This window comes from Naegleria fowleri, assembly GCF_008403515.1.
Source record: "Naegleria fowleri strain ATCC 30894 chromosome Unknown tig43, whole genome shotgun sequence".
NCBI lineage: Eukaryota > Heterolobosea > Eutetramitea > Acrasida > Naegleriidae > Naegleria > Naegleria fowleri.
In genome coordinates, this window is record NW_025407975.1 from 735587 (window position 1) to 748151 (window position 12565).

Below are 12565 nucleotides of genomic sequence, written 5' to 3' on the forward strand. Positions count from 1 at the left end.
GCAATACAAGAAGAATATATTGCAATAATACAAAACACAGCCTATAGTGTGACATTTGTCCAGAGTTGTGAGTTGTTCAAAGTGTTCCGAATTGCCTTATTAGTTTAAGAAAATAATAATAATATTTTGTGATTTTAATTGTTCTCATTCAAATCTCCATCTTCATAGTCGTATTCTTCGTAATCATCTTCGCTATTATCAGTAGTCGTGCCTGTCATTGTGAAGTTCTCCAAATCGGCATCAAATACAGTCATCATTGCCTCTTCTTCCTCCATGAGAGCCATCTCAGGTGTCATGTAGGTTTGGCCACCAAAGCTAACAGAGCTATTAAGTCTTGCGAGGGTTGACTTGCTGTCATCCGAGGATGATGACATGGTACTCGACATGGGTGATGTTGGAGTTTGTGAATCCAATAATTGATTTTGTTGTTGATTCTTGAGTTTTTCCATCTTTTTCTTCTCCTTTCTTCGTTTCTTGACAGTGGCCAACAAGGATTTGTTTCTAATGTTTCTTCCTGCTTTGAGATCACTGTAGAGAGTGGCAGACATGTCGAGACGTTCAGCACGTTCTCTACCCATACATGTGACAACATGTTTCCACACAGGATCGTCTTCTGAAATTTTTGGAATATTATTCAAGTGTTTTCGAATATAGTCATTAAATCCTTTCATCATTCCTTTTGCACGATCCATTCTTAACATGTTTGCAGCAAATCTTGCATTTCCTCCAACATCCAACAAGTGAATTTGTAACAAACTTGTTCGGTAGGCGTCAATCTTTTTGATTTGATAATATTGGAAGTCTCTAATATCGATCAACTTTTTACCTTCATTCACACCCTTTCCATCTTTGTAATATCGTTCATGTTCACATGGTTTGTAAATGAGAGTGAGTTTTTCTTCTTCCTTGTCGTACCATGCCGAACATGCAGCAAGGAAGCTTCTCTTGGACTTGAATGGAAATGGAAATACCATTCCATATCGAACAATACCCACAGATCTTAATATGTGTTCATGTTACATTGTTGAAGAACATCGCACAATGTGTTCATTGAACAATAAAAAACATACCTCTTTCCATACTTCCACTTTTCACTTGGATATTTTTGTTTCAGAGTTTCATAATCCCAAAAGCCCAATTCTTCACAGCTGGCAATATTTGGATCGTATTTATAGACATAAAGACCTGGCATGCAACATTGTTTTACAACCTGTCATCAATGAATGATAAAAAAATTATTGATTCAAACATTAGCAATAAAAATACATACGTCAAATGGATAATTCAAAACACCAGACCACTTATTGATTTGCATCTTGTTGTAAAAACTGACATTAGGCATGAGCACTTTTTCTGTAATTTTGTACACATTGATTGCTCCCTCCCTCTTAGATCCCAACAGCTTCCATTGATAGTCATCTCTAGCAAGATATTCCATAAAATCAATATCTCTATCAAACACCATAGGTTCTCTAAAGTCGTCATAAGTGTATGGGAAGTAAGTTGCTTCTTTCACACGGCCTACCTTGTTCAAATAGGTCAATCCTTTATGCTGAAGTTTTTTCAGCCATAACTCACTGTATTTTGATTTTTGACATGTCACATTTGTTAAATGATCATTCAATGATGGGTGTTGAATTTTAAAAATATTCTTCTTACCTTCTGACAAATCTTGGAAAGTTGTCATTTTCCAATTCATACATGACGGAATTCTTCATGGTACGGAATAACATGTGTGGAGGTTGAGGTAAAAGCCATTCATCAAAGTTTTGATATTGATGCGAGTCTACAAATAAATTTGTAAATGTTTTCTTATCTTTGGAAGAAATGTTAATTTCCTTTTTTGACTCTTCCTCAACAAAGTCTTTCATGAGCTGAATGGCGAGTAAAATTTGCTTCTTATACAATTTCATAAGATTTTCATATTTTGATCTAGGTGTGTTGATGGGTAATTGTAAAAATCCATGCTGTACAGTTCTAGTTAGTTTTTCACTGGAGTTTCTTGATACAGAGCTGGAAGTGTCAGATTTTTCGTCATCATGTTCAGTAACAGTAAGCGTCTCAGATTTATCATCCGTTGCATTACGCTTGCTTTTTTCCTTCTTTAGAACGGACATGAGTCTATTAAGACCATTGTTTGGCTCTTCTGAGGAAACTGTTACATCTGTGGAGGTTGGTAGTGTTCCTTCTTCGGTACTAGGTTCAGTAGGAATGAGAGTGAGATTGAGTTTTGGCATGATTGAAGGTCTTGGAGTGGGTTGTGAGTTCACGTTGCTTTGAACATTTGAGGTGTCAACTGGGAGATTTGGACTATCATCATCATCGGTATCGGCTGGTGATGTTGGAGATTTCGTACTTTCTGGAAGAAGAGATAAAGTATGGGGAGGTTTCAAACTTTCCAGAGATGCGCTGGTGTCATGGGTTTCAGTTTTGGTTGCAAGCATAGTAGTTTCACTCGTTTTCATTTCCCCTTCGGTAACTTCTGTGACACCCTCGATTTCATTTAACAATGACATTTGGGTGGTTGTTGTTTGTTTTTCTTGCGATGTTTCTTCGGATGATTTTTCGTTGTTGATCGATTTATCACTTGTTGAAACGACCTCGTTCGTCGGAATCACAGATGGAGACTTTGAAGTTTTGTCTCCCATAGAGGGAGATGACTCAGTCATGCCACCAACGTTCTCCATAGAAGCTGACGAATCTCGTCTTCCCAACAAGTTAAGTTTTGAATCAGATTTTTGCAAATTGTCTTCCTTCTTTTTGGAAGATCCCAATCTAAAACCAAATCTACCTGTTGTGGATTTGTCTTGAGAAGTGTTTTCATCTGAATGTGACGTTTGTTGTGCTGATGACATTTCAGATTTTTGTGAATCCTCAGTTTTTGTTTCTCTTTTGCCAATGCCAAAGAATGAGAGTTGTTTTCTGGCGAATCGTCGTGGCGTAATAGGTTCTGAAAGTGATGGTGATGATGATGGCGATTGGCTTGTTGTTTCTCCTTTAGAGGGCGATCGACTCAATGGATTCTTGTCACCATGTCCAGAACCTGCTCCCAAACCAAGAACCATTTTTGGAAGGTCAGAGAAATGACCTCTTGTCAGAAATGATGATGAATTGGTATTTTCATCACCACTATGACCCCTATTGTTATTATTGTTATTATTATTATTGCTCAAATCTCGGACCATTCTCATCATTTTGTAATACGTAAATTCAAGTTCATTCACTTTGGAAATAAACTCCAAAGGCTCTGTATTGTGTTCTGTTTCTAAATAACGATAGAAGGAACGAAACATGGTTCGATCGGTAAATATATTTTGAAATCGGAAGATGTAATCCTCAAGATTGGTTTCTACAAATAAATTCGTAGAGCTCGCTGTTTTACGATCTCGTAGAGCAGAACCTGCTGCTGAGTTGCTGGATACCTTTTTAGAGGTCGGAATGGCCATCACTAATGATGTTTCCTTGTATCGTTTTTCATCTTCATCAATTTTATCCTGATCAATATTCATATGATAGCCTCCTTCTGCAATACTTTGTTGCTGTGGAGAGGAAGAAGAAGTATTTACAGGTTGTTGTTGTTGTTGAGAGGCTGAAGAGTTGCCCCAAAATTTACTGAAAAACCTTGAAGCCAAAGAGGATGATGATTGGCGAGAGGATGTTGTTGTTGTTGAAGATGATGCTGCTGCTGATGAAGGAGTTGTTGAGGATGATGATACAGGAGTTGATGATTGATGATCTTTGGAAGGATAGTTCTGTGGTTGCCGATGATACGGAGGAGGATGTTGTTGAGAAGTCGTCGTATTGGTCGTAGTGGTGGTGGATTGGCTATTCGTGTTGGTAACACAACTCAAATCCTTTTCTTCGGGCGTGTAAGATTCCGTCTCTTCTTCTTCCTCTTCTTCCATCATCGTCCTGGTGGTGGTAGTGCTGAGAGGATTCGGAGGTTGGAAAGAGAGAGGGTTCTCTCGAGGAGGAATTGTAGTGGTCATTCAAGAGTCGACAAGAACTCTGATAGTGAAAGAAATAGAGAAAGCACCTTTTTGAAAGGTTCTTTGAAATGTTTTGGATGATGAAAATAAAAGGAGAATCAACAACAACAACCACTCGCGCGTGTTTGACAAGAATGGTGGATAGGATGGTGTTGATGGTAGAAGAGGAGGATGAGATCTCAAGATTGGTTGTTGCGAGGAGGATGAGGCTAATGATGATGATTGATGGTCGTGGATGTCGTTTGTTTTTTTATTCTTTCTTTAACGATCTCTCTTTTGAAGCTAAGAATGGCCTCGAAAAGTACTATTCGATAATGATGATGTGTGTGAATGGCTCAACAAGGTTTTGATTTGAAACAAAGAGAGAGAAGCTCGAAGGAAGGATGAGGTGTGTCAGGTGACAACTTGTATGATGATGAGTCGATCACTATGGTCTTTGTTATGGCGATGCCACTTGTCTTTGGACTTCACACAGAGAATAAGCTGTCAACTGTTTTTTTTGTTTTATTTTCAAGAGCGCACTGTTTCAGTTTTAGAAGGGGCCATATTAAAAAGGAGTGACAAGGTATCTTCCGTCAAAACTGGAAAACGTGCTCTACCATTTGGCAAAAGAAACAATTTACGATCATCAACAAAAGAACAAGGTCTTCCTTTTGCTCTTTGTGAACCAAATTTTTGAAAAGCCTGCTTTATTCTCTCATTTTCGAGGGCTTTCAAAAGGTTAATACGAAACCGAAGAAGGTTGTTCTTGTGAGTGGGATAACAACAGTTCTCTTTAATACTGTGTCACGTTCAACTTGAGTTGAGCACTCTGTGGAAGGATAGTAGCTCTTTTCACATTCTTTGTAGCACCAATTAGTTTCACATATTCAATGTACAAATCTCCCTTTTCTCTTTCAAGCAATGCCATGGTTTGTTTGATTTGAGAAAGTTCCAATTCATATTTGGCCTTCTTCAGCAATGCAACACTGTCATGCTCTGACTTCTCTCTCTCGATTTGAGCCTTGCCCTCAATTTTTGCCTGTTCTGTCTTTTCCTTCAAGGTGTTACTATTCTTGATCTGAATAAGGTCCTTCCTCAACTTGGCAAACTCAATTTCTGATTGGATCTGCTCCTTCTCAGCCAATGTTTTGGCATTCTCTTGTAGTTTGGAACACATAATGTTCATGGAGCTCTTGATACTATTGTCCAGAAGCTGAGCAATTTCTGGATCGACTGGTCTCAATTCTTTCACATCCACAGCATACACAAGGAATGAAAATTCTCTGAACAGTCTACCATGAATATTGGCGCTTGTACCATCATCAAACTTGAGGTCATAGTCCTTGAACAAGTTTTTACGTAAAATATCTGAAGCACCTTTGTGGAAGGACTCGAAATCATGACTCGATGCAAGCTCTCTAATTCTTGATCTCAATGATTGACAGGAATAGCCAACAAAGTCTCCCGAAAATAGTTTTTCATATTCCTCATTGGATGGTTTTTCGGATGTTATGAACTGCCATTTGTAGGTCAATTCCATATCCAACACGGCATTGTCCTTGGTTCGTACTTGGAATCGATCTGTCATGAAATCAGGTCCCTTATTGACCAATGCAATGGTGCATGCATTTTCAACCTTGGGACATCCACCTGAAATGGACAATGTTCTCAGTCCTTCCGAGCAGTCAAGAATCATGGATTTGGGACCTTCATAAAACCGTTCAACACCTGCCTTGTAGTCAATGATACAGACCACTTCATTCTTTTGAATTTGAATGTGATAGGCATTGTAGGAAGGAGAATAGGACAACTCCAATGCATCATATTCCTTGTTGGTGAGCTTTTTGTAATACAATTCTTCATTCACATCCAAGTAGTAGGAGAGTGGGCCCTTAACTGTCTTCAATTCAGAGGTCAAGGTATTTCGAACGTAAATGGCTTCATTCTCTCCAATGTTGATGGCTGTCTGAACTCCACCCACTCTCTCTTCATTGGTATTGGCATAATAGATAGCAGGTCCGATCAAACGACGCATCTCACCAGCCTTAAAGGTCTTTCGGATCATCTTATTGAGATCGTTGCTTGAGGGCACTTCAATCTCATGATCCTTCAAGGCTTGAAGGAAAATAAATTCATTCTTATTGAGAATATCAGCATCTTTCACGACTCCGTCCATCAAGACTTCTCCAGGAAATAAAGAGAAGGTGGTTGGACCGATTCGAATGTCCTTTTGTCCGTATTGAGTCGTGTGAGTGGTGGTATTGAAGGGATTGAGAATGATGGCATATTGTCGTTCTCTCACAACTGAGCAAATGACGATCGCAATGAAAGAATGTAAAGATCAATGAGATCAACGTATTTGGAATAGGAGTATTGATCAATGAAAATCAAAAGAAGGGATCCGAACACAATGTGTTCCATGAAGAATTTTCAAAAAACATTCAAAGAGATCATCAAGAGTGGTTGATATAATTTCAAAAGAGAGGAATACCTACTGATCTTGGTTTGAACACCAGTCTTATCAATGCTCTTGTTGGCAGGAAGAAAGAATCGAGTAGGTCCTTCCACCAATTCAATACTTCCGGTTTCATTGTTAATGACATGAACGAATTGATCAGAATACAAAATGATTGGAGCTGCTTCGCCCGATGAGGGTGGTGATTTCTTGGACATGAGTTTGAAACAAGTTCTTTTTTTTGTTTAGTGATGAACATTCTTGTGGGATCAACATTTGTGAATTGATGAACTTGCTTTGGGAACACGAGCACCAATACTAAAAAAAATATTCAAATAACTCAATCTCATGTATTAAGCCTTAATTCACATTCAGAACAAAGCTCAATTTTCAATTAATTTGAGTTTTATGTTGATCTATTCTTTCTTCTCGACGGTCAAATGCATATTCCGATGAAAGCAGAAAAACAATTTCAAAAAAATGATTGAAATCACACCCTCTGTCACTCGCAACAACTCCCAAAAGGCTTTGGATGAAAACAACACCACTCACACGACAGTTGTGGCCTATTGTGCTGCCTCCGAAAACATTCTTGAAACCTATAAAACACAAGCTTTGAAATTGGGTGAACTTCTCGCTCAAAACTCCATTCGTCTTCGTTATGGAGCTGGCAATACTGGACTCATGTTCCGAGTGGCTCAATCCTGTATGGAACATGGAGGCCATGTCGTTGGAATTGTTCCTCAATTTATGGTCGATCGGAATTGGACGATTGAGAAGAATTTTGTATCCGAGTTAATCATCACAGAAACCATGCACGAGAGAAAACAATTACTCATTTCGGGAGTTGTGGCTTGTATTGCACTACCAGGAGGAGTTGGTACTTTGGAAGAATTATTAGAGGCCATCACTTGGAAACAATTGGGACTCTTTGATGGATCCATTATTGTATTGAATACTATGAATTATTTTGATCACTTGATTCAATTATTGGGAAGAGCCGAACAGGATGGATTTGTTTCGAAAGCTTATGAATTATTTCGAGTTGCTTCTACTCCTGAAGAGGTGATTGAAATGATTCATGAAGCAGTAAAACTCGAGGAAGAAAGAAAGCAATGTCGAATAAGGCTTGAGAAAGAAAAGGATCCAGGAGTTGAAACTTGTGCCGAAAAGTGTTTAAAAAAGGAGCTTATATAAGGCATGGTTTCAACCTGTATGTGTTGGATCTATTGGTCAACAATAAACAGTGTCAGCATATTAATACATGACGTTTTGCTCGTTTCAACACAATATGTCTTCAATTCGAAATTGCGGAACAAGAGGAATGTGTTATTTGTTGGTTGGGCGCATTAACATGAATAAACTTGAACCTTCTCATCATTGTCCAACCTGCAAGTTGAATCATTGTGCCTTGCGTTTGCAATTCCACAATCAAGCATCCAAAACTAAGGATCATGCTTCTCAAGTGAAATCGTTGAATTCAAAACTCTGTGATTTTTGTAGCCGTGAGTGGAATGAAGAATGTGAGGCTAATAACGAATTCTCTGAATGTCAAGTCAGGATGTGTGACAATCACAAGACGATTCACAATTCCTTTAAATCACGCTCTGCTCATGCCAATAAAGCCAAAATGATTGGTAACAATCATGTTCCATTCAGTAATCAATTCAAATTCACTAAAATGTTAGCTGATCGTAAAGATTTGATTTTTAACTTTAGAAATCCATCTGCTATTGAGGTCGACACCAAGAATAAGAGTATTTATGTTATTGACAAGAAGGCCAACGATGCTGTTGTGGTCTATGTTTTGATTTACAGTCCAAGAAGCTTAAAAATATCTTTGAAATTGAAGGAAACATATATAAGAGGACTGAATGATGATGGAATTGTCAACAAGATGGTGGTGAAACCTTCCACTGGAACGATTATGTTCATTTCAAGAAGAGCTGTTCAAACCATCAAGGCAAATGGAACGCAAAAGAAGGAGTTGAATCAGTGTGGAAAGAGTGGAAAAGAGAATGGCCAAGTTTTGATGCAAGATTGTATTTGGCTTTGAATCCTTTGGATGGCGAGTTGCTTGTCTCTTGTAATCCTTGTTATAATGGATTCGACAGTCAAGCTGGAGTTTTTTTACAAACAAAAGTGGACTTGTGGGAATTAATTTGGTGTTACCCTTCTTGCTTAGAGTCAACAATTTTTCTAAGATTCCAGAGGGTGGTTGCATGTGTGAAAGTCTCTCTCGGGGTTTGTTGTTCCCACCATGGTCTCAAACTTCCATTTCAACATAATTGAGTTCGATATTTATTACCCAACGAAAATGGAACACTTATATTCCTTCTCTGTTCAATGTGAAAGTTATTTGTTTTGTTTCGATTTTGTATAGTCAAGATAACTTGAAGCTTTCAAAAAGCAAGGTTGTGATGCTAAGCATTCAGTTGCATTTCCTATCGAGAACTTTTCAACAAGATCTTCATCAGAAATGTTTTGACTATCCTTATAAAAAGTGTCTCTCATGCATTTCATGAAATGTTGTTTACAATAAGCAAAGGAAACACCATAAGCATAAACCATATAAGATGGAGGTAGTGTTGGAATGTTTTCATATTCATTCATCACATAATTGAATTGTTTTTCATATCCCATCTTTTCAATAAGAATTTTCAATTTAGAAGCATCCTCTTCTGTGAAATTTTGTAAATTATCTCCTTGTAATAATTTTCCAGTTGTCTCATCTCTAAAATCATGTTTCACTGTCTGAGCAAATACTGGAAATTTTTTGAAAGATCCCTCTTTTTCAATAAATAAATCGTCGTAATCTTTCAATTTCAAATATTGCTCAAGAGCGACTGTGTCATAAAATAGATATTCCGACTGATGGTTTGATCGATTTTCTCCGATATACGCACATGATTTAACGAGCTGTTCGAATAATTGTCTTCGTTCTCGAGCAGTGAAATATTTAGTGAGAAAGGAGATATTTTCATAGTTGTGAAGACATGGAGGAGTGCCAAACACTTCTTTAACTGTTGTTCACAATTAGGAATGCAAATATTTTCATCCAATCAATCAAAAAAATCATTAATTTTTCAAATATTTCCATAATAAAATAATATGATGAGATCATCGTCTTTAATACAAATATACTCACTCACACACAATGCACCAAACACCTTCGAAACCTCGTTAGGAGCTTTTGTCTCTCTATTTTCTAATCTTCTTGCATCGTATTTATCAATCTGTAACTCTTGTACCTTCCTACGGCAATTAAATCCGATCGAGGCGTAGGTGAAAAACTTTTTATCACTTTCCGAACATAATGAATCATCCATTTTCGAATTGGGAGCTGTAGGAAATAATTGCTCGACTTGACGAATTTTTGAAAGCTTTTCATCATCGCCAGGAATGGTAGTTTTATCTTGTGATGTCATTTTTTTTTTGTTCAGAACGAATGAGAATAAAGTTCACCTCAAACAGAAACAGGACCACAACATCAACAAAATGACATGATCCTCATCGAACAAAAGGTCTCCTTGCCAGCTCATTCGAGAGGTAAATTGTTATGTGATCATAAAGTTTGCAATTTTCATGGCAATTTGTAAATAAGTTTCATTTCGTGTCACTTTGTATAAATTTGTGGCAGCTCCAATCATGAGTCCTTCATTATAAGTAAATCTCCATTGACATTCTTTGAATCCATTTTGAGCTGAGATGTGATCACACACCGAGTACATGTGTTCTCCATTCTTAAGGACCATATTCTCAAACCAAAATGAAAATACTTGTTGTGAAAATTCCAAATAATGTTCTTCTTGAGTTTCTTGATAAAGAAGTGAGGCCAATAAAGCAGGACCAGCATTAGAGGCTGTTGCTTTCTGAGAATGTTCATAGTCCCACCAAATTCCTCCTTTCATGGTGCCACAACATGTGACATCCCAATTCACAACAATTTTCGAATACAAATACAAACAACGTTCAAAATAGGTTTGATTTCTAGTGAGTTGATACGACCAAAATAATGTCAATGCCATCCAATTCATGTCATCAATGTAGGGTCGTTCCCATCCAATTTTATCTTGACCTGTATACAAGTCGGAAATTAATTTCACATATTGCGGGAAAGTGAGATCTGTGCGATTTCGACTTGTGAAATTTTGAGACACTTGAAATGCGTTATCGACAATGGCATTAAATCCCTGTGCAAAGGTCCAATATGTAGTGAGTCCTGATGATGAAGAAGATGGTTGATTCAAGAACGTATAGTGATCCCGAAAATACTGATGTTGAGGATCGTAGAATTTGGAGAGGAAACTTTGAACGGAGAGAGCGGCTCGTTCGATCAATACTTCTTGGGTTTGGGTTTGGGTTTGGGTTTGGGTTTGGGTTTGGGTTTGGGTTTGGGTTTGGGTTTGGGTTTGGGTTTGGGTTTGGGTTTGGGTTTGGGTTTGGGTTTGGGTTTGGGTTTGGGTTTGGGTTTGGGTTTGGGTTTGGGTTTGGGTTTGGGTTTGGGTTTGGGTTTGGGTTTGGGTTTGGGTTTGGGTTTGGGTTTGGGTTTGGGTTTGGGTTTGGGTTTGGGTTTGGGTTTGGGTTTGGGTTTGGGTTTGGGTTTGGGTTTGGGTTTGGGTTTGGGTTTGGGTTTGGGTTTGGGTTTGGGTTTGGGTTTGGGTTTGGGTTTGGGTTTGGGTTTGGGTTTGGGTTTGGGTTTGGGTTTGGGTTTGGGTTTGGGTTTGGGTTTGGGTTTGGGTTTGGGTTTGGGTTTGGGTTTGGGTTTGGGTTTGGGTTTGGGTTTGGGTTTGGGTTTGGGTTTGGGTTTGGGTTTGGGTTTGGGTTTGGGTTTGGGTTTGGGTTTGGGTTTGGGTTTGGGTTTGGGTTTGGGTTTGGGTTTGGGTTTGGGTTTGGGTTTGGGTTTGGGTTTGGGTTTGGGTTTGGGTTTGGGTTTGGGTTTGGGTTTGGGTTTGGGTTTGGGTTTGGGTTTGGGTTTGGGTTTGGGTTTGGGTTTGGGTTTGGGTTTGGGTTTGGGTTTGGGTTTGGGTTTGGGTTTGGGTTTGGGTTTGGGTTTGGGTTTGGGTTTGGGTTTGGGTTTGGGTTTGGGTTTGGGTTTGGGTTTGGGTTTGGGTTTGGGTTTGGGTTTGGGTTTGGGTTTGGGTTTGGGTTTGGGTTTGGGTTTGGGTTTGGGTTTGGGTTTGGGTTTGGGTTTGGGTTTGGGTTTGGGTTTGGGTTTGGGTTTGGGTTTGGGTTTGGGTTTGGGTTTGGGTTTGGGTTTGGGTTTGGGTTTGGGTTTGGGTTTGGGTTTGGGTTTGGGTTTGGGTTTGGGTTTGGGTTTGGGTTTGGGTTTGGGTTTGGGTTTGGGTTTGGGTTTGGGTTTGGGTTTGGGTTTGGGTTTGGGTTTGGGTTTGGGTTTGGGTTTGGGTTTGGGTTTGGGTTTGGGTTTGGGTTTGGGTTTGGGTTTGGGTTTGGGTTTGGGTTTGGGTTTGGGTTTGGGTTTGGGTTTGGGTTTGGGTTTGGGTTTGGGTTTGGGTTTGGGTTTGGGTTTGGGTTTGGGTTTGGGTTTGGGTTTGGGTTTGGGTTTGGGTTTGGGTTTGGGTTTGGGTTTGGGTTTGGGTTTGGGTTTGGGTTTGGGTTTGGGTTTGGGTTTGGGTTTGGGTTTGGGTTTGGGTTTGGGTTTGGGTTTGGGTTTGGGTTTGGGTTTGGGTTTGGGTTTGGGTTTGGGTTTGGGTTTGGGTTTGGGTTTGGGTTTGGGTTTGGGTTTGGGTTTGGGTTTGGGTTTGGGTTTGGGTTTGGGTTTGGGTTTGGGTTTGGGTTTGGGTTTGGGTTTGGGTTTGGGTTTGGGTTTGGGTTTTGGGTTTGGGTTTGGGTTTGGGTTTGGGTTTGGGTTTGGGTTTGGGTTTGGGTTTGGGTTTGGGTTTGGGTTTGGGTTTGGGTTTGGGTTTGGGTTTGGGTTTGGGTTTGGGTTTGGGTTTGGGTTTGGGTTTGGGTTTGGGTTTGGGTTTGGGTTTGGGTTTGGGTTTGGGTTTGGGTTTGGGTTTGGGTTTGGGTTTGGGTTTGGGTTTGGGTTTGGGTTTGGGTTTGGGTTTGGGTTTGGGTTTGGGTTTGGGTTTGGAGTTTGGGTTTGGGTTTGGGTTTGGGTTTGGGTTTGGGTTTT

General features: G+C 39.4%; 6 protein-coding genes and 1 pseudogene across 7 annotated transcripts; 3 read left to right on the forward strand and 4 right to left on the reverse strand.

Moving 5' to 3' along the window:
- Positions 1 to 134: 134 nt before the first annotated feature.
- On the reverse strand, positions 135 to 3989 carry FDP41_005318 (uncharacterized protein; the record flags this gene model as incomplete). The annotated part of the gene is made up of 4 exons (XM_044708830.1): positions 135 to 999; positions 1071 to 1210; positions 1271 to 1577; positions 1660 to 3989. 4 exons carry the CDS (start codon positions 3987 to 3989, stop codon positions 135 to 137), a joined length of 3642 nt encoding a protein of 1213 aa, XP_044560704.1.
- Positions 3990 to 4764: 775 nt separating this feature from the next.
- Positions 4765 to 6644, reverse strand: FDP41_005319 (uncharacterized protein; the record flags this gene model as incomplete). The annotated part of the gene is made up of 2 exons (XM_044708831.1): positions 4765 to 6275; positions 6467 to 6644. 2 exons carry the CDS (start codon positions 6642 to 6644, stop codon positions 4765 to 4767), a joined length of 1689 nt encoding a protein of 562 aa, XP_044560705.1.
- Positions 6645 to 6906: 262 nt separating this feature from the next.
- FDP41_005320 (uncharacterized protein) lies at positions 6907 to 7623 on the forward strand (the record flags this gene model as incomplete). The annotated part of the gene is made up of 1 exon (XM_044708833.1): positions 6907 to 7623. The coding sequence occupies one exon, from the start codon at positions 6907 to 6909 to the stop codon at positions 7621 to 7623; it is 717 nt and encodes a 238-aa protein (XP_044560706.1).
- Positions 7624 to 7717: 94 nt separating this feature from the next.
- FDP41_005321 (uncharacterized protein) lies at positions 7718 to 8482 on the forward strand (the record flags this gene model as incomplete). The annotated part of the gene is made up of 1 exon (XM_044708834.1): positions 7718 to 8482. One exon carries the CDS (start codon positions 7718 to 7720, stop codon positions 8480 to 8482), a length of 765 nt encoding a protein of 254 aa, XP_044560707.1.
- Positions 8483 to 8781: 299 nt separating this feature from the next.
- On the reverse strand, positions 8782 to 9854 carry FDP41_005322 (uncharacterized protein; the record flags this gene model as incomplete). The annotated part of the gene is made up of 2 exons (XM_044708835.1): positions 8782 to 9449; positions 9575 to 9854. The coding sequence occupies 2 exons, from the start codon at positions 9852 to 9854 to the stop codon at positions 8782 to 8784; spliced, it is 948 nt and encodes a 315-aa protein (XP_044560708.1).
- A 129-nt stretch (positions 9855 to 9983) lies between these two features.
- On the reverse strand, positions 9984 to 10337 carry FDP41_005323 (uncharacterized protein; the record flags this gene model as incomplete). Its single annotated transcript, XM_044708836.1, has 1 exon — positions 9984 to 10337. The coding sequence occupies one exon, from the start codon at positions 10335 to 10337 to the stop codon at positions 9984 to 9986; it is 354 nt and encodes a 117-aa protein (XP_044560709.1).
- A 366-nt stretch (positions 10338 to 10703) lies between these two features.
- FDP41_005324 lies at positions 10704 to 12565 on the forward strand (annotated as a pseudogene). The gene has a single exon: positions 10704 to 12265. A coding segment is annotated over exon 1 (1562 nt).